This window comes from Bufo bufo, chromosome 2, assembly GCF_905171765.1.
Source record: "Bufo bufo chromosome 2, aBufBuf1.1, whole genome shotgun sequence".
NCBI lineage: Eukaryota > Metazoa > Chordata > Amphibia > Anura > Bufonidae > Bufo > Bufo bufo.
In genome coordinates this window covers 767,120,726-767,140,475 of record NC_053390.1, presented here as the reverse complement: position 1 = coordinate 767,140,475, position 19,750 = coordinate 767,120,726, and the positions used below count along the sequence as shown (strand labels likewise).

The window sequence follows — 19,750 nt, the reverse complement described above, 5'->3', positions numbered from 1 at the left end:
CGTGCCTCGAGCTGTGAAAATGACTGCTCCTTCGTGCCGGTGACCTACTTCTGGGGGTTAATACGGCATTAGTAGGTGTTAGCATATCCTTACCATAAATGATGTTCCAGTTCACTGCCTGTAAACAGAGATCTTGACAGACAAATGTATCTGCCGCCATCTTTCTAGGCGCCACGTCTCTAGTCCTCTGACTAGCCAGATTTACCAGCATCTGTTCCAGAACATGAAGCAGTGGAATGACATTGTTCATCCCGTTGTCCTGGCGACTGACAAATAATGTGGCCTCCTCAAAGGGCCTGAGCAAACGGCAGGTGTCACGCATGAGCTGCCACTGGCTGACATCGAAGTTACACAAAGGAGTACTCCTGTCCACTTGGATCATCAAGAAATCGTTTATGGCCATTCTCTATTCGTACAGTCAGTCCAACATATGGAGGGTGGAATTCCAACGGGTGGAAACGTTGCATATCAATCTATTAGTGATGAGAGAATCGAAGCTGACGAAGTGGAATTCGATCCGAATTTCAGGAAAAATTCGACTCGCAACGAATACGAATTTTCTCGCGCTTCGTCGTAACGAAACACATTTTTCCTAAAATGGCGGCTGCACGTGTGAGGACATGGAGAAACGAAGTCTGGGAAGGCGGGATCACCCTGATTGACATGCATGCATGCAGCCAATCAGCAGCCAGCCAGCCCTGTGATGTCACAGCCCTATAAATACGATGGCCATCTTAGATTCAGACATTATCCAGTGTTCTGAGTGCAGGGACAGATCTTAGAAGGCGCTAGGGAGAGCAATTGGAAAGACCTTATCGTGAAAAAAAAACCTGAAAAAACTATTTTAAAGTGCAGAGAAAGAATAGGGAGGAATCACTTCACAGCATCTTAGTGCAGGGAGAGATGTCAGAAGGCGCTAGGGACAGTGCTAGAAAAGCGATTTACAAGTGCAGGAAAATATATTTTGGGGATCCAAATAGCCATTATACAGCTCTGTCATTCCAGCAATTTGTTCTTGTTATTGGGGCGCAAGTGCTATGTTGAAAATCCTTTAGTGGCCTATTTTAGTACAAAAAGAAAAATATACACACACTTGACTGTTGCAGTTATTTTTGGCGAAAGCATTTAGTGGCCCATTTCAGTACAATACTATACGCATTTCACTTCTGCAGTTATATGTGGTGATGGCGTTTATTGGGCTATTTCAGTACAAAAAGAGAAATATATACGCAGTTCACTTTTTCATTTATTTGCACTAAAAGCATTTACCGCCCTATTTCTCTGCAAAAAGAGAAATATATACGCAGTCCACTTTTGCAGTTATTTGCGCTTAAAGCAATTTTCTGTGCAAAAGAGAAATATATATGCAGTTCACTATTTAAGTTATTTGCACTAGAAGCGTTTACTGGCCTATTTCTGTACAAAAAGAGAAATATATATACGCAGTTCACTTCTGCAGTTATATGTGGTGATAGCGTTTATTGGCCTATTTCAGTGCAAAAGAGAAATATATACGCAGTTCACTTTTGAAAGGTATATGTGGTGAGAGCATTTATTGGCCTATTTCAGTACAAAAACGAGAAATATATACGCAGTTCACTTTTGCAGTAATTTTCACTAAAAGCGTTTACTGGCCTATTTCAGTGCAAAAAGAGAAATATATACGCAGTTCACTTTTGCAGTTATATGCGATAAAAGCTTTAACTGGCCTATTTCAGTGCAAAAAGAGAAATATATACGCAGTTCACTTTTGCAGTAATTTTCACTAAAAGCGTTTACTGGCCTATTTCAGTGCAAAAAGAGAAATATGTACGCACTAAAAGCGTTTACTGGCCTATTTCAGTGCAAAAAGAGAAATACTGTATATACGCAGTTCACTTTTTCTGTAATTTGCACTAAAAGCGTTTACTGGCCTATTTCAGTACAAAAAGAGAAATATGTACAGAGTTCACTTCTGCAGTTGTACAGTATGTGTTGATAGTGTTTATTGGTCTATTTCAGTACAAAAATAAATATATACGCAGTTTGCTTTTGCAGTTATTTTCACTAAATACGTTTACTGGCCTAATTCTGTGCAAAAAGAGAAATATATACGCAGTTCACTTTTGCAGTAAGTTTCACTAAATGCGTTTACTGGCCTAATTCTGTGCAAAAAGAGAAATATATACGCAGTTCACTTTTGCAGTAAGTTTCACTAAATGCGTTTATTGGCCTATTTCAGTACAAAAAGAGAAATATATATGCATTTCACTTCTGCAGGTATATGTGGTGATAGCGTTTATTGGACTATTTCATTGCAAAAAGAAAAATATATACACAGTGCACTTCTTCAGTTATATGTGTTGAAAGCGTTTAGTTGTGTATTTCGGTAGAAAAACAAAATATATTCAGCGTTCACTGTTGCAGTGATATGTGGTAAAATCTTTAGTGACGTATTTTGGTAGAAAAACTAAATTTATTCAGCGTTCAGCGCTGCAGTAATTTTTGTGAAATCTTTACTGACGTATTTCGGTACAAAAGCAATTAATTCAGCGTTCAGCTCTGCAGTAATATTTGAGGTGAAATCTTTACCGACATATTTCGGTAGAATATTGGTTAATATAGTGGCTCACTTAGCTCAATTAATATTGGTAGGGGTGCTTGGTTTAAAAGTGGCTCACCCAGTCACTTGGTAAAATGGAAAAATTTAATATATAAATAACCAGCACTCACCATCCAAACACATCTAAAACCAAAGGACTTGGGTAGGTAAAAATAATCGGATTTATTCGTAAAAATTATAAAATCGATTGATAGTCAAATATAATCACGATATAAATGCTAAACGAAAAATATCAAATAGTAAAATTATACAATGAACATGAAAGGTTCAAATCCGTTCTTTACTATTAATGGTATAGTAGTTCATGATTTAAAACCAGTGCGAATGATCTTGGTACCGAATATATTCATCATAAGAAATAAGAATACTAAATATTCAATCTGTCAATCAATATGATCATATGTAGGAAAACGCCAATCCTTAAAATAATCGTATATAGGAAAACAGCAATCCTTTAAGTTCTAAATGTCTTAGTTTACTTGCAAGTATTTTCGAATAACTCTACTCACTTTATAGTTGCTTCAAAGTCTCCACCAGAGGCGTCTCTCGTGGTGTATAAAGACTCACCCACCTTCTTATTGCTGTATATTCTATGTATCTCGTTTTTTTTTTTTTGTGCAGCGGCCGTATAGTTTCAATTTTGCGGTGAAACTGGTGTCTCGCGTGATGCTCCTTCACGTGACTTGTGTAACGGAGCTTGTAGTTCTGTCACGTGGTGTTTCAAGGGGGTGTCGAATGAAGCTTGAGTAGTATGGATGTCGAATAAATCAGGAATAGAAATCTTTCTTGATCCTATAGTCTTTTGTAAATATCGCAAACACTGTGTGCGGGTAGTGGTGGGTAGTTGCAATCTCTGATTCTGCCAGATGTGTTTTGAGGTCCTCTAACCTCTTCCTCAGTGGCCATACTGAGAGTCTCATTTACCCTCCATTTATACCCTTGTGTTAAGGGAACCCACCAAAACCCGATCTGGATTTCTTAAAGGGACAGACCGTCCCTTCATAATTCGAATAATTCTTTACTTTTGTTTGGTTAATTGGTGTGTCCACACATTAGTTATTATATAGTCAATACAATTTTCAAGATTATCTAGAAAAACAACAAAAACGCATCTGCGTTATTAATGCGGTTTTGGTGCGTTTTTTCTTATTTTTGTGCGTTTTTGTTGTTTTTCATCAGTTTACCACTCTTTCGTTGCTATATACAATCTTTAGTTAAAGTACATGCAAAATAAACAATTTAAAAAGACTTTAAAAACTATAACTATACAAAAATGGTGTTCATATAAAAGTATAGGTTCCCAAGCTCGATATGGGTCTTTTAAAGGAACATCCCAATATAATTCAGCCTAATTCTACCTTGTTTTTTTACTTTTCTATGGTTAATTGATAAGTCCACATATTAATTCTTATATAATCAATATCGTGTATAAGAATGTCTATAAAAACCATAAAAACGCTGGTGCGTTAATGATAAGATTTTTATGCTTTTTATTTTTATTCTTTTTGTGCATTTTTGTAGTTTTTCATCAGTTAACCCCACTTTCATTGCTGTGTAAACTTAATTGTTAAAATATATGTAGAATGAACAATTGAGACTTTTATAACCTTACAGAAATAATGACCATATAAAGATAAAAGTGACCATACAAAAGATAATGTGCATATGCAAGCAATTATCTACATAAAGGTTTGTCTGTAGGAATTTTTGCTTTAATAGTGGTAAAGAGAGGAAGTTAGTGACAAATGATTCACTATTGATAATGGTTGCTAGGAGTAAGATTGGAGGGGTCCCGCACCGAGGGAAGATCATGGTGCTGGTAAAACAGCCTGACACATGATGTTCCATTAGAGCGAGACCCTCCCATTGGTCTATACAGGGAGTGCAGAATTATTAGGCAAGTTGTATTTTTGAGGATTAATTTTATTATTGAACAACAACCATGTTCTCAATGAACCCAAAAAACTCATTAATATCAAAGCTGAATATTTTTGGAAGTAGTTTAGTTTTTAGTTTGTTTTTAGTTTTAGCTATTGTGTGCAGGTGACTATTACTGTGCATAATTATTAGGCAACTTAACAAAAAACAAATATATACCCATTTCAATTATTTATTTTTACCAGTGAAACCATTATAACATCTCAACATTCACAAATATACATTTCTGACATTCAAAAACAAAACAAAAACAAATCAGTGACCAATATAGCCACCTTTCTTTGCAAGGACACTCAAAAGCCTGCCATCCATGGATTCTGTCAGTGTTTTGATCTGCTCACCATCAACATTGCGTGCAGCAGCAACCACATCCTCCCAGACACTGTTCAGAGAGGTGTACTGTTTTCCCTCCTTGTAAATCTCACATTTGATGATGGACCACAGGTTCTCAATGGGGTTCAGATCAGGTGAACAAGGAGGCCATGTCATTAGATTTTCTTCTTTTATACCCTTTCTTGCCAGCCACGCTGTGGAGTACTGGGACGCGTGTGATGGAGCATTGTCCTGCATGAAAATCATGTTTTTCTTGAAGGATGCAGACTTCTTCCTGTACCACTGATTGAAGAAGGTGTCTTCCAGAAACTGGCAGTAGGACTGGGAGTTGAGCTTGACTCCATCCTCAACCCGAAAAGGCCCCACAAGCTCATCTTTGATGATACCAGCCCAAACCAGTACTCCACCTCCACCTTGTTGGCGTCTGAGTCGGACTGGAGCTCTCTGCCCTTTACCAATCCAGCCACGGGCCCATCCATCTGGCCCATCAAGACTCACTCTCATTTCATCAGTCCATAAAACCTTAGAAAAATCAGTCTTGAGATATTTCTTGGCCCAGTCTTGACGTTTCAGCTCGTGTGTCTTGTTCAGTGGTGGTCGTCTTTCAGCCTTTCTTACCTTGGCCATGTCTCTGAGTATTGCACACCTTGTGCTTTTGGGCACTCCAGTGATGTTGCAGCTCTGAAATATGGCCAAACTGGTGGCAAGTGGCATCTTGGCAGCTGCACGCTTGACTTTTCTCAGTTCATGGGCAGTTATTTTGCGCCTTGGTTTTTCCACACGCTTCTTGCGACCCTGTTGACTATTTTGAATGAAACGCTTGATTGTTCGATGATCACGCTTCAGCAGCTTTGCAATTTTAAGAGTGCTGCATCCCTCTGCAAGATATCTCACTATTTTTGACTTTTCTGAGCCTGTCAAGTCCTTCTTTTGACCCATTTTGCCAAAGGAAAGGAAGTTGCCTAATAATTATGCACACCTGATATAGGGTGTTGATGTCATTAGACCACACCCCTTCTCATTACAGAGATGCACATCACCTAATATGCTTAATTGGTAGTAGGCTTTCGAGCCTATACAGCTTGGAGTAAGACAACATGCATAAAGAGGATGATGTGGTCAAAATACTAATTTGCCTAATAATTCTGCACGCAGTGTAGAAATCCATATAGTTCAAAATCTGAATTCAGGCCTCCCGGTTGTAAGGTATTAAATTCATAAATGCATCTTGATTCTTGTCTAGATATCTTAAGGATGTGATCTTCCTCTCTGCAGTGTTTTAACTTGCTCTAGAGCTGCAAATTTGATTCCTGTGGGGTCTTTATTGTGTTTCTGTTTAAAATGTGGGGACAAAGAATTTTTTTCATACCCTTTTTTTAATATTTGCTATGTGTTCTGAAATTCGCTTTTTCATTGTTCTTTTTGTTCTACCAATATATTGTTTCTTGCTCGGACATTCCACTATATAGATTACACTTGTTGAATTGCATGTTAAAAAAATCTTTAACATCCCAGAAAAAAGCATTGTTTGATGATACAATTTTTGTGTTTATTTTGGGGGGAATTTTGTTACTTTGCAATTACCACACTGACCACATCTGTAAAAAAGCTTTTAAATTATGCCATTTGTGTAAGATGGGTTCTTTATACTTTCTTTCTATTATAGTGGTTGCAACTTTTAGCGATAGGTTAGGGGCCCTTGTGCACGTGATTAATGGACCATTTGTTAAAAGGGGTCTACCATCTTGTCTCTTAGTATATGGTGCCAATGTCTTCTTATTATGGCTTCTAATTTCTTATGTTGTGTATTGTAAGGTAATATTATTCTAATAGGTTCTTCTTGGTTTATTGAAACTTCTGTGTGTTTTTGTTCGAAAAAACTTTTCCTTTCCATGGTCCTAACTTTATTCAGTGATTTATCTAGTATTTCAGTTGGATACTTTTTAGCAATAAAGTGTTCTTTCATTTTTAGTGCCTCTTTCTCAAAATCTTCCTTCTTAGTACAGTTTCTTTTTATTCTTCTGAATTGTCCTTCCAGAATGTTTAAAAGCCATCTTGGTAAATGGCAGCTTGTATAGAGAATATAGCTATTTTTGGATGCCTCCTTCTGATAAGTACTACAGATTAATTGGTTTGATTCCGTTTTAATCATTAGATCCAAAAATTCTACCTGACATGTACTATAGTTCATAGAAAATTTTAGATTGTTCTGGTTATAGTTAATTGTTTCTAAAAAATCAATTCTCCCTAGGCTCGGGGTAGACCTGGTATTCTGGCATAGATGCATTGACGATATCTTTTTCATTTGGAACAAAACAGAACAGCAATTCATTGATTTTTTTAGAAACAATTAACAATAACCAGAACAATCTAAAATTTTCTATGAACTATAGTACATGTCAGGTAGAATTTTTGGATCTATTGATTAAAACGGAATCAAACCAATTAATCTGTAGTACTTATCAGAAGGAGGTATCCAAAAATAGCTATATTCTCTATACAAGCTGCCAGACAAACCTTTATGTAGATATTTGCTTGCATATGCACATTATCTTTTGTATGATCACTTTTATCTTTATATGATCATTATTTCTGTAAGGTTATAAAAGCCTCAATTGTTCATTCTACATATATTTTAACAATTAAGTGTACACAGCAATGAAAGTGGGGTTAACTGATGAAAAACAACAAAAACGCACAAAAATAATACAAATAAAAAGCATAAAAATCGCATCATTAACACACCAGCGTTTTTATAGACATTCTTAGACATGATATTGATTATATAAGAATTAATATGTGGACTCATCAATTAACCATAGAAAAGTAAAAAAACAAGGTATAATTATGCTGAATTATATTGGGATGTTCCTTTAAAAGACCCATATCGAGCTTGGGAACCTATACTTTTATATGAACACTTAAGGGCTTATGTCACCCCCCAAAAGTCATTTTTCATTTTTGGGCTAATTAAAAACCTTATAGTGCGATTATTCAATATATAGTGCTCTTACCTTTTTCTGTGGCTTAGTTTATTTAAAAACCACACTTTTATAATATGTTAATTACCTCGCTACCAGCAAGTAGGACGGTTACTTGCTGGTAGCCGCCGCATCCTCCTTTAAAAAAAACGCCCCCTCCTCCAGTTGATTGACAGGGCCAGCGAGCGCTCTCCTCCTCCGGCTGGCCCTGTCTGCAATTCAAATCCCGCGCCTGCGCCTTACGTGTCTTCATTCGCCGCAGGCGCTCTGAGAGAAGGACGCTTGCTTCCTCAGCACTTCCTCAGTGCACCTGCGCTGATGACGTCTTCTCTTTCGGGTTTAGAGGTGACGTCATTGGCGCAGGCGCACTGAGGGAGTGCTGAGGAAGTGAGCGTCCTTCTCTCCCAGCGCCTGCGCTGAATGAAGACACATAAGGCGCAGGCGCGGGATTTGAATTGCAGACAGGGCCAGCCGGAGGAGGAGAGCGCTTGCTGGCCCTGTCAATCAACAAGAGGAGGGGGCGTTTTTTTTTAAAGGAGGATGCGGCGGCTACCAGCAAGTAACCGCCCTACTTGCTGGTAGCGAGGTAATTAACATATTATAAAAGTGCGGTTTTTAAAGAAACTAAGCCACAGAAAAAGGTAAGAGCACTATATATTGAATAATCACACTATAAGGATTTTAATTAGCCCAAAAATGAAAAATGGGGGGTGACAGAAGCCCTTTAAAGGATTGCCGTTTTCTTATTTACGATTATTTAAAGGATTGTCGTTTTCCTACATGTGATCATATCGATGGACAGATATTTAGTACTCTTATGATGAATATATTCGGTACCAAGATCATTCGCACTGGTTTTAACTCAGGAACTACTATACCATTAATAGTAAAGATCGGATTTGAACCTTTCATGTGTCCACGAATGTCATCGCGTATCCATTAGCTCGAATTTCTGGCAGTTTTTTTTACATTTTAGCAATATCAAGTTTTATGTGGATGTTAATTGTATAATTTTACCATTTGATATTTTTTGTTTTGATTTTAGCATTTATATTGTGATTATATTCGACTATCAATCGATTTTTATCATTTATTCGAATAAATAAGATTATTTTTACCTACCCAAGTCCTTTGGTTTTAGATGTGTTTGGATGGGTGTGTGCTGGTTTATCTATTTATATATTTAGTATTTCGGTAGAAAAGCAATTTATTCAGCGTTTAGTGCTGCAGTAATATTTGTGGTGAAATCTTTAGTGACGTATTTTGGTAGAAAAACTAAATATATTCAGCGTTAACTGTTGCAGTTAAATGTGGTAAAACCTCTTGTTACGTATTTTGGTAGAAAAACTAAATTTAGTCAGCGTTCAGCGCTGCAGTAATATTTGTGGTGAAATCTTTGCTGATGCATTTCAGTACAAAAACTGTTTATTGAATGTTCTGCGCTGCAGTAATATTTGTGGTGAAACCTTTAGTGACGTATTTTGGTAGGAAAACAAAATATATTAGAAAAAGCTGTCTGGCACCCAATATAGGGATTTACACGGTTCTATTATTTTCATCCAATGTTTATTGTTAGCTGCCTATTCCCTCATTAAAACATTATATTAATCCTCACAACAATATACAAATAAAATATAATATATAAAATATAAAAAATATATATAAAATGTGGGATTATATAAACAATGCAATATATGTTTCCACCTTTAGGGGTCACTATGGTACCACAAGTCTTTAGTATATATTCTTTTGGATCCTTATACTTATACATAACGTTCTTGCCTCAGTCCATACTAAGCATGCATGTTAATTAAGGTTTTGAGATGTTTTTTTACGGTTTAAAAGTTCTCAATCATTACACCTGTCTCACACCAATGATTTAAGCATTCCGGGTCATGGTTATTGACAGGTCAGTACAATTGTAGGGTTAGTACATTAATGTATTTATCCAACTTTGTTGGTTTGTACGTTACCCTCTCCTGTGTATATCAGTGCCTGCTCGGTTAATGGTGCTTGTCTTTACTCCCTCCGCTGTTCAGACCGAAGTGTGGCCGCAACTAGCAGAGTTTGCCTTGGAAAAGCTGTCCTGCCCGGCCAGTAGTGTGGAATGAGAGCAGGTGTTTAGTGCAGCGGGGGCCATAGTAACCCCAAGGAGAACTCACCTGTCCACCCTAAATGTGGAAAGACTGACCTTTGTCAAGATGAATCAGGCATGGATCAGCCAGGATTTCCACCCACTAATGCCTGATGCATTAGACCATGGTGCCACGCCAACACTTTGACAAAAGAGACCAGTTTCTTCTGCCTACCTGTCTCAGCTACTATTCTGATGCTGCACACGCCTGATGCCACACATCTGATGCCAAGTGCTCCCTCTTTTACCCACCTTCGTCAGCACGTACTGGAAGTGCCACTCACTGCCCCACTCTGTCACCGGGTCACTTTCAGGTCTCCTGATGCTGCTGCCATCTCCACACTATGTCACTTTGCCACTCTGTGGTATCCTCAAGCTGCTTCCATATCCACGCTATGTCACCTTGCCACTCTGTGGTTTCCTCCTGATGCTGCCGCTGTCGCCACCTCCAATGACTTTGTCATTGTGCCACTCGGTGGCCTCCTCATACTGCTGCCAACTCCAGACGGTCATTGTGCCACTCGGTGGCCTTCTCCTGATGCTGCTGCTGCCATCTCCACACTGTCACCTTGCCACTCTGTGGTTTCCTCCTGATGCTGCTGCTGTCGCCACCTCCAGACTTTGTCATTGTGCCACTCGGTGGCCTTCTCCTCATGCTGCTGCTGCTGCCGCCATCTCCACAGTATGTCACCTTGCCACTCTGTGGTATCCTGATGCAGCTGCCATATGCACACTATGTCACCTTGCCACTCTGTGGTATCCTCCTTCTGATGCTGCTGTCGCCACCTCCAGACTCGGTCATTTTGCCACTCTGTGGCCTTCTCATACTGCTGCCAACTCTAGACTCGGTCATTGTAACACTCGGTGGCCTTCTCATGATGCTGCTGCCATATCCACACTATGTCACCTTGCAACTCTGTGGTATCCTCCTTCTGATGCTGCTGTCGCCACCTCCAGACTCGGTCATTTTGCCACTCTGTGGCCTTCTCATACTGCTGCCAACTCTAGACTCGGTCATTGTGCCACTCGGTGGCCTTCTCCTGATGCTGCTGCCATCTCCACATTATGTCACCTTGCCACTCTGTGGTATCCTAATGCAGCTGCCATATCCACACTGTCACCTTGCCACTCTGTGGTATCCTCCTGATGCTGCTCCTGTCACCACCTCCAGACTCAGTCATTGTGCCACTCGTTGGCCTTCTCTGACACTGCTGCTGCTGCCGCCAACTCCAAACTCGGCCATTGTGCCACTCGGTGGCCTTCTCATGATGCTGCTGCCATCTCCACACTATGTCACCTTGCAACACTGTGGTATCCTGATGCTGCTGCCATATCCACATCCTCCTGATGCTGCTGTCGCCACCTCCAGACTCGGTCATTTTGCCACTCTGTGGCCTTCTCATACTGCTGCCAACTCCAGACTCGGTCATTGTGCCACTCGGTGGCCTTCTCATGATGCTGCTGCCATCTCCACATTATGTCACCTTGCCACTCTGTGGTATCCTGATGCTGATGCCATATCCACATCCTCCTGATGCTGCTGTCGCCACCTCCAGACTCGGTCATTGTGCCACTTGGTGGCCTTCTCCTAATGCTGCCAACTCCAGACTCTGTAATTGTGCCACTTGTTGGCCTTCTCCTGATGCTGCCATCTCCACACTATGTCACCTTGCCACTCTGTGGTATCCTGATGCTGCTGTCATCTCCACACTATGTAACCTTGCCACTCTGCAGCCTCCTGATGCTGCCACCACCTTCAGACTCTATCATTGTGCCGCTCTGTGGTCTCCTCATGATGGAGCTCGTGATCTTAAGAAACTGGACTTGGACTCCAAAGCAGAGGCTCTCCTGTCATGTCTTGTGTGCTGTGGAGATCGAATGCAGACGGAGCAGATAAAAACACATGAATATTTTCAACTTACTGAAGCTGCTTGATTTAATTGTGAATAGATGGTAAAGGCAAAGTCTGCTGGTGTGTTGTCATCAGTGACTTTATTATGTTTACTGCAGGACCCACGACAACGTAATTCGGTCCATACAGCAAAAGAAGGTCTACAATCACCCATCAATTTTCCCCAAAAAAGCCTGTTTCACATAAAAAATTTCACCACTATATAATTCGGTCCATACAGCAAAAGGTGTCACGACCATGGTCTTGGTCGTGACTTCCCCGCATGCAGTTGCCTGCGGTTTGGTCTGTTGTCAACCACATGGTGAGGACTGCTGATATGTTGCCTCATGTGTGGTTGCCGCTGGCAACATGTTTGTATTTTGCAGCATAGCAGCCTGAGCTGTTGCTAGGCAGCTTGCTGTCAGGTGCATGCGGGTACACCTGGCAACCTGTCTTTATAGGTGTGCCTTTTGTATGTCTGGTGTGCACGAGGTTTATGTATGTGTGCACTGTGACACTTCCCTTCACTTGTGGCTGCCCGTGGCAACGTGTGGTGTTGTATACATGTGGTGGCAGTGTCTCGGCCCTCTGGCTGTTTCATGGACATGGTTGCCATGCATGTCGTTGCCGCCGGTAACAGCTGCACTTTGTTTGTTGTTTGTACACTTCCCCTTTAAGTGGCAGTCTTCCCTTGCCTGGTGTAGGAAGGGTTAACTCCCTTCCTTGTGTGTGAACACTGGATGTGTCTGTGTGTGGGTGTGGCCACTTGGGGCTATTTAGCTCCAGCTGGATGCCAGACTCAGAGGGGTACTTCAGCCATGATTAGCTGGAGTCATCCTCCTGGTTATATACCATCTGCCAGTGAGGGCCACCCTTGTGGTCATAAGTTTAAGTTTATGTATGATGTTTTGAAGATGTTTCTTTGGTCTTTTTGTTTATTGCAGCTTATGGTCCTGGGTTCCTGTGTGGTGTGTGGTGTGTCCGTTTGTGTTTTTGTGGACAGCAGCACTTGTACATGGGTTCCAGGCTGTGTGTCTGTGGCAGGTAGGTGTTGTACTTGTTTCATTTACCTGCCATTGCCATATGCTGTATATGTTCCCCTTCCTTTGCAGTCTGGCCAGTGAGACTCCTGTTTGTCCGTGTCTTGGAGGAACAGGTCGTCTTACCCTGCTCCTAGTCCAGGGCCACCCTGAGGGCTAGTAGGGATTATGGGTTCCAGAGTATTAGCCCTCCCACCATCAGGGTCGGCTCATACCGCTAGGAGACAGGGTCAGAATTAGGGACGTATTAGGAGGTGACCTGCTTCCTGATTCCTGTCCTGGCCTAGCAGCGACCACCATCTTCTGTCATCGCACGGCTGAGGGTTTTTCCCATCCTCAGCCGTGACAAAAGGAGGTCTACAATTACCAATCAATTTTGACAAAAAAAGCCTGTTTCACATAAAACATTTCACCATTATGTAATTTGGTCCATACTGCAAAAAGGGCTTTACCACATATAACTGCACCACTGAACGGCAAATAGGCCCTTCGTTTTTTCCACTTTTCTATTACACAAGGCTTTTCAACATGTACTGTAAGTGCAACGCTGAACAGCGAATATATTTTTATTTTGCCACTAATACACGGCAGACAGGGCTTTAGAATATACAACTGCACCGCAGAACGGCAATTAGGCCCTAATTTTTTTCCACTTTTCCACTACACAAAAGGCTTTTCAACAGTGCTACACTGAACGGCTAATATATTTTTCTTTTGCCACTAATACACGGCAAAAATGGCTTTAAACCATATAACTGCACTGCTGACCGACAAACATATTTTTTCTTTTTCCACTAATACACGCCACAAAAGGCTTTAAAACATATAACTGCACTGCTGAACGGCAAATATATTTTTGTTTTGCCACTAATACACAGTAAAAATGGCTTTAAACCATATAACTGCACCTCTGACCGGCAAACATATTTTTTCTTTTTCCGCTAATACATGCCACAAAAGGCTTTAAAACATATAACTGCACCGCTGAATGGCAAATACATTTTTGTTTTGCCACTAATACATAACAAAAAGTGCTGTAATTTTAGCACTTCACCACACAGCGGCTAATAAGCCCTTTTTTTCCACTAATACAAGCCAAAAAATGCTTTAGAACATATAACTGCACCGCATAAGGGCAAATAAGACATACAAATATTTCCTTGTAATAAACCTTGTTAATGTCTGTATCAAACAGCAAATGCACACCAATAACAAGAACGGTTTGCTGGAATTACAGAGCTGTATAATAGCAATTTGGATCACCAGTCAGTGCAGCAAGGTGTGATAGGATTGTTCCTATTACCCAGGCTGTAACCTCCCTTTCTGAACCCTGTTCAACATAAATGCTGTGGAATGAATGATTCCTCCCTATCCTTTCCCTACAGCTTGAATAATCTTGCCGTGCACTTGTGAATTGCTTTTTCAGCACAATTAAGTTTTTTCTAACACTGTCCCTAGCGCCTGCTGACGTCTCTCCCAGCACTAAGTACACTGGTAAATAGCAGAATGTAAGATAGCTGCCGCTATTTATAGGGCTGTGACATCACAGGGCTGGCTGGCTGCTGATTGGCTGCATGCATGGCATTATGGGTGATCCCGTCTTCCCAAAGTTCCTTGTCCTCACACGTGCAGCAGCCATTTTAGGAAAAAATGCAATTCGTTGCCACGAAGCGTGACGAAATTCAGCTTTGGTGTGAATTGAATTTTTCCTGAAATTTTTATCGAATTCCACTTTGTCAGCTACGATTCGCTCATCTCTAGTGGTAACGTATTGGATTTTTTCTAAAATTTCTGCTGCACATTTTACAAAGTGAAAGTAAGAAGCCCAGGAATGAGGTATCATCAGGCCTAGTTCACACGAACGTTTTTTTTTGCGAGTGTACGGGCCTTTTTTTGTGTTCCGTATACGGTCCGTATACGGAACCATTCATTTCAATGGTTCCGCAAAAAAAACAGAATGTACTCCGTATGCATTCCGTTTTTCAGTTTTTCCGTTCCGTTGAAAGATAGAACATGTCCTATTATTGCCCACAAATCACGTTCCGTGGCTCCATTCAAGTCAATGGGTCCGCAAAAAAAAGGAACACATACGGAAATGCATCCGTATGTCCTCCGTATCCGTTCCGTTTTTTGCGGAACCAATTATTGAAAATGTTATGCCCAGCCCAATTTTTTCTATGTAATTACTGTATATGCCATACGGAAAAACGGAACGGAAAAACGGAAACGGACCGCAAAAAACGATAAAAGCCATACGTTCGTGTGAACTAGGCCTAATGCCGTGCAGCCAGCCAATCAGCAGATAGCCAGCCCCTGTGCGGTCACAGCCCAATAAAAAGCCTCATCCTGCCTGGTCTCCTCCATTTTACTGTGAACTTAGTGCAGGGAGAGACTTGACAGGTGCTAGGAACAGTAATTAGGAAAGACTTTAATTAAGAAATATTACTTTTGAGCAGTTCAGTGACAGCTTAGCGTTAGTGGAGGGATGTAATCGGGAGGCATTATCCACGCTATAAGGAGAGAGCATGGATAAATAGGAGTGTAAAGCCTGGGTAATAGGAGCTATTACTATTACACCTTGCTGCACTAATTGGGTTTAAAAAGCATTCTAAGGCTGGGTTCACACGAGCGTGTCCGGATTAGTTCCGGATGCGTCCCGGTGTGTTGCGGCAAACCCGCGCGAGTAGGAATGCAATTGCAGTCAGTTTTGACTGCGATTGCGTTCCGATGTTCAGTTTTTATCGTGCGTGTGCAATGTGTTTTGCACGCGCGTGATAAAAAATCGACTGTGGTACCCAGACCCGAACTTCTTCACAGAAGTTCAGGTTTGGGTTAGTTGTAGTTTAGATTGTATTATTTTCCCTTATAACATGGTTATAAGGGAAAATAATAGCATTCTGAAAACAGAATGCATAGTAAGTGATCAGTTGAGGGTTAAAAAAAATAAAAAAAATTAACTCACCTTCTCCGTTTGTTCGCGTAAGTCCCGGTCTCTTCTTTACTTCTCAAAAGATGAACTATGGGCTAAAGGACCTTTGGTGACGTCAGATCACATGCTCCAATCACAGGGTCCATCACCGCGGTGATGGACCCTGTGATTGGAGCATGTGATCTGACGTCACCAAAGGTCCTTTAGCCCATAGTTCATCTTTTTAAAGAACTAAAGACCGGGAGAACTACGCGAACAAGAGGACAAGGTGAGTTAATTTTTTTTATTTTTTAACCCTCAATTGATCACCTACTAAGCATTCTGTATTCAGAATGCTATTATTTTCCCTTATAACCATGTTATAAGGGAAAATAATACAGTGTATAGACAGTCACCTAGCAACCGTGCGTGAAAATCGCACCGCATCCGCACTTGCTTGCGGATGCATGCAATTTTCACGCAACCCCATTCACTTCTATGGGGCCTGCGTTGCGTGAAAAACGCAGAATATAGAGCATGCTGCGATTTTCACGCAACGCATAAGTGATGCGTGAAAATCATCGCTCATCTGAACAGCCCCATTGAAATGAATGGGTCCAGATTCAGTGCGGGTGCAATGCGTTCACCTACCGCATTGCACCCGCGCGGAAATCTCGCCCGTGTGAACGCAGCCTAATACTGCAGATTTTAGGTTTCTCACGTTCTTTTATACATAAGTAATTCCATTTATCCTTGATTCTGTTTTGGGGTGAAATGGCGGTCTGATACTACTGATTTTGGGATGAACAAGTTCTGTAGCAATCTATGTGGAATCAGCTGACGACGGTGTAAAAGGAGTGCGCTCTTTCACTCTATAGTTGAATCTTGGACCACTGCACGGTTAAGTCCATTATACCTAACGCTAACATTGACCTGGTTGATAAAAATTTATATTGAAGCTAACATTGACCTGAAGGCGGAGTTCACACTTTAGTTATTTCATCAGTTTTGGCCCCGTAACTGCCCAAATGAGTGTGAAGCGATTCTAAAGCCTCATTTACACATCAGTGTTTGATCAGTGATTTCCATCAGTGATTGTGAGCCAAAACCAGGATTGGAGCCTCCACAGAGATAAGGTATAAGGCTGGGTTCACACTTGAGCGTTTTACAGCGCGTTCAAACGCGCTGTAAAACGCTCAACACATGAAAACCAATGCTTCCCTATGGCCCTGGTTCTCACTTGAGCGTTTTACAGCGCTGAAAAACGCGCTGTAAAACGCCCTACGCTCAAACAAGTACTTGAGCTTCTTTGGGGCGTTTTACAGCGCGTTTGTGGCCATAGGACATTGCAGTCAATCACACAAACGCGCGTCAAACGCGCGTTTACTATTGCAAAAAACGCGCGTAAAAAACGCGCGTCAAAAACGCGCGTTAAACGCGCATATCAAAGACGCTCAGGTCTGAACCCAGCCTTAGGGAAAGATCTGCACCTGTCCTGTGTTTAGAGCCGCACCTGGTTTTGGCTCACAATCACTGATGGAAATCACTGACCGCACACTGACTGTGTGAATCAGGCGTAAGAATGAAGGCTGTCACCTGCCTGTCATACTGACGCACAGTAACTGTTTTACTACCACAGTGGACTAGCTATGCATGTTTCTGCAATGCACAGTGATGTACACCGATATACACGCTCCCTGCAGTCGGGAAATAGCTGATTTTAAACGAGCATCATCACAAATGAATTCGTATGGAATAGAATTTTTGGAGTAAATTTGGCAAAGTATCCGAATAGAATTTTTTAAAACTTCGGTCATCTCTAATTCTCATACATCCTGATTAGTGTTGTCCCCACTGACAATAAATTAGGACAAAATTGAACCGTTTTGGAACGGTTTTGAGATCCTCTGCCGGATCTCAAAACCGGAATGCCACAACGCAAGTATATGTGGTGTTACATGTAAACGTTTGTATGGGAGCGTGCCTGTGCATGGTGAATGTATGTATGGAAACATGCAGTATATTTTGTGGCGGGTGTACTAGACTGCAGGTGTCCCACACCTCCTATACATCCCTGGGTCCATGACACCCTAAATCCTCCCCTAATGATGACTGCTTTTTTATTTCAAAACGCCCAAAAGTGAATTTGCCATATCAAGATCTTGACATTGACATAGAAATTCTGACTCTAACCTTAACATGATCAGCTATACTCACCTCTCCTTCTGTAGGTCTGGTATTTCCAGTAGTCCTGGTATATGCTGGCTGCAGTATGTGTTTCTTCATACTCTCTATCAACAGGACTTTAAATTTCTTCTGCAAAGAATCCTCACAGAAGGATGACCTTGTCTTCCCCAAGTACCTATAACAATTGAAAAAGTTATTTTGGGCATTTTATGTTATATATATTATTATTTCTTCTAAGGGGGTATAGCATAGTACTTTACTCAGCATACTGCGTCACCCTACTTTTCCAAGTCTGTGACTCTTGATTCACAAGTCCATATTATAAATCCTGTGTTTCGGCCACAACACACGTAACATTTTCAGCACGCATTGAGGTCCAAATGTCTGTATTAGAGGCCGGAAACAACTGTTGCACACATAGATGTGTATTATGTTCGTCAGGCCTTGCATCCTTTTTTTTATTCCAATACACAAAGTATCTAAAAACTAAGGGGGACATCTACTAATCTTTTTACGACACTTTTGTATGCCATTTGTGCTGTAAAATTTGCAACATTTTCAGACATGACGAGAAAAGAGGGAGTGCCATTGTCCTTTCTTCACACCAGCCCTTTACTTCAAAACCTTAATGTACATACCGCCTGCGGTATGTAAAGACAAAAGTCAAAAGCAACTGTAGAAACAAGATGAAGTAAGGTAATGCTGGTGGTTTAATATGCGTTTTATAGGTGACAGGTTCCCTTTAAAGTGAAGTTCTGTCCTGTTAATGGTGAATCCTGTGTTTTCTATATATACAGTAAGGCCTCTTTCACACGGGCGTTGCGGGAAAATGTGCGGGTGCATTGTGGGAACACCCGCAATTTTTCCGCATGAGTGCAAAACATTGTAATGCGTTTTGCACTCGCGTGAGAAAAATCGCGCGTGTTTGGTACCCAAACCCGAACTTCTTCACAGAAGTTCGGGCTTGGGATCGGTGTTCTATAGATTGAATTATTTTCCCTTATAACATGGTTATAAGGGAAAATAATAGCATTCTGAATACAGAATGCATAGTAAACTAGCGCTGGAGGGGTTAAAAAAAAATAATAAAAAAATTAACTCACCTGCCGGCATCTCGTCTGTCTCCTTCTGTGCTGAACAGGACCTGTGGTGAGCATTCATTCCAGGACCTTTGATGACGTCACTCCGGTCATCACATGATACATCACCATGGTAAAAGATCATGTGACGTACCATGTGATGACCGGAGTGACGTCATCAAAGGTCCTGTAACTGTACTTAATGCTCACCACAGGTCCTATTCAACAAAGGAGACAGAAGGAGATGCCGGGCCGCAATCAAGTGGATAAAGGTGAGTTAAATTATTTTTTATATTTTTTAACCCCTCCAGCGATGTTTTACCTAGCATTCTGTATTCAGAATGCTATTATTTTCCCTTATAACCATGTTAGAAGGGAAAATAATAATGATCGGGTCTCCATCCCGATCGTCTCCTAGCAACCGTGCGTGAAAATCGCACCGCATCTGCACTTGCTTGCGGATGCTTGCGATTTTCACGCAACCCCATTCACTTCTATGGGGCCTGCGTTGCGTGAAAAACGCACAAAGAGGAGCATGCTGCGATTTTCACGCAACGCACAAGTGATGCGTGAAAATCACCGCTCATGTGCACAGCCCCATAGAAATGAATGGGTCAGTATTCAGTGCGGGTGCAATGCGTTCACCTCACGCATCGC

At 41.2% G+C, this 19,750-nt stretch overlaps 1 protein-coding gene across 2 annotated transcripts in view; it reads right to left on the bottom strand.

Annotated features, from left to right (window-relative positions):
* LOC120990318 overlaps window positions 1-19,750 on the bottom strand; it is a 133,078-nt gene that overhangs the window by 24,852 nt on the left and 88,476 nt on the right. The window contains exon 11 of one of the 2 annotated variants that reach the window (XM_040419050.1): window positions 18,045-18,189. The exons of the other annotated variant lie outside the window; for it this stretch is intronic. Within the exon in view, the coding sequence (XP_040274984.1) occupies window positions 18,045-18,189 (145 nt within the window). The remainder of the gene's footprint in view (window positions 1-18,044; window positions 18,190-19,750) is intronic. 2 annotated transcript variants of the gene reach the window in all.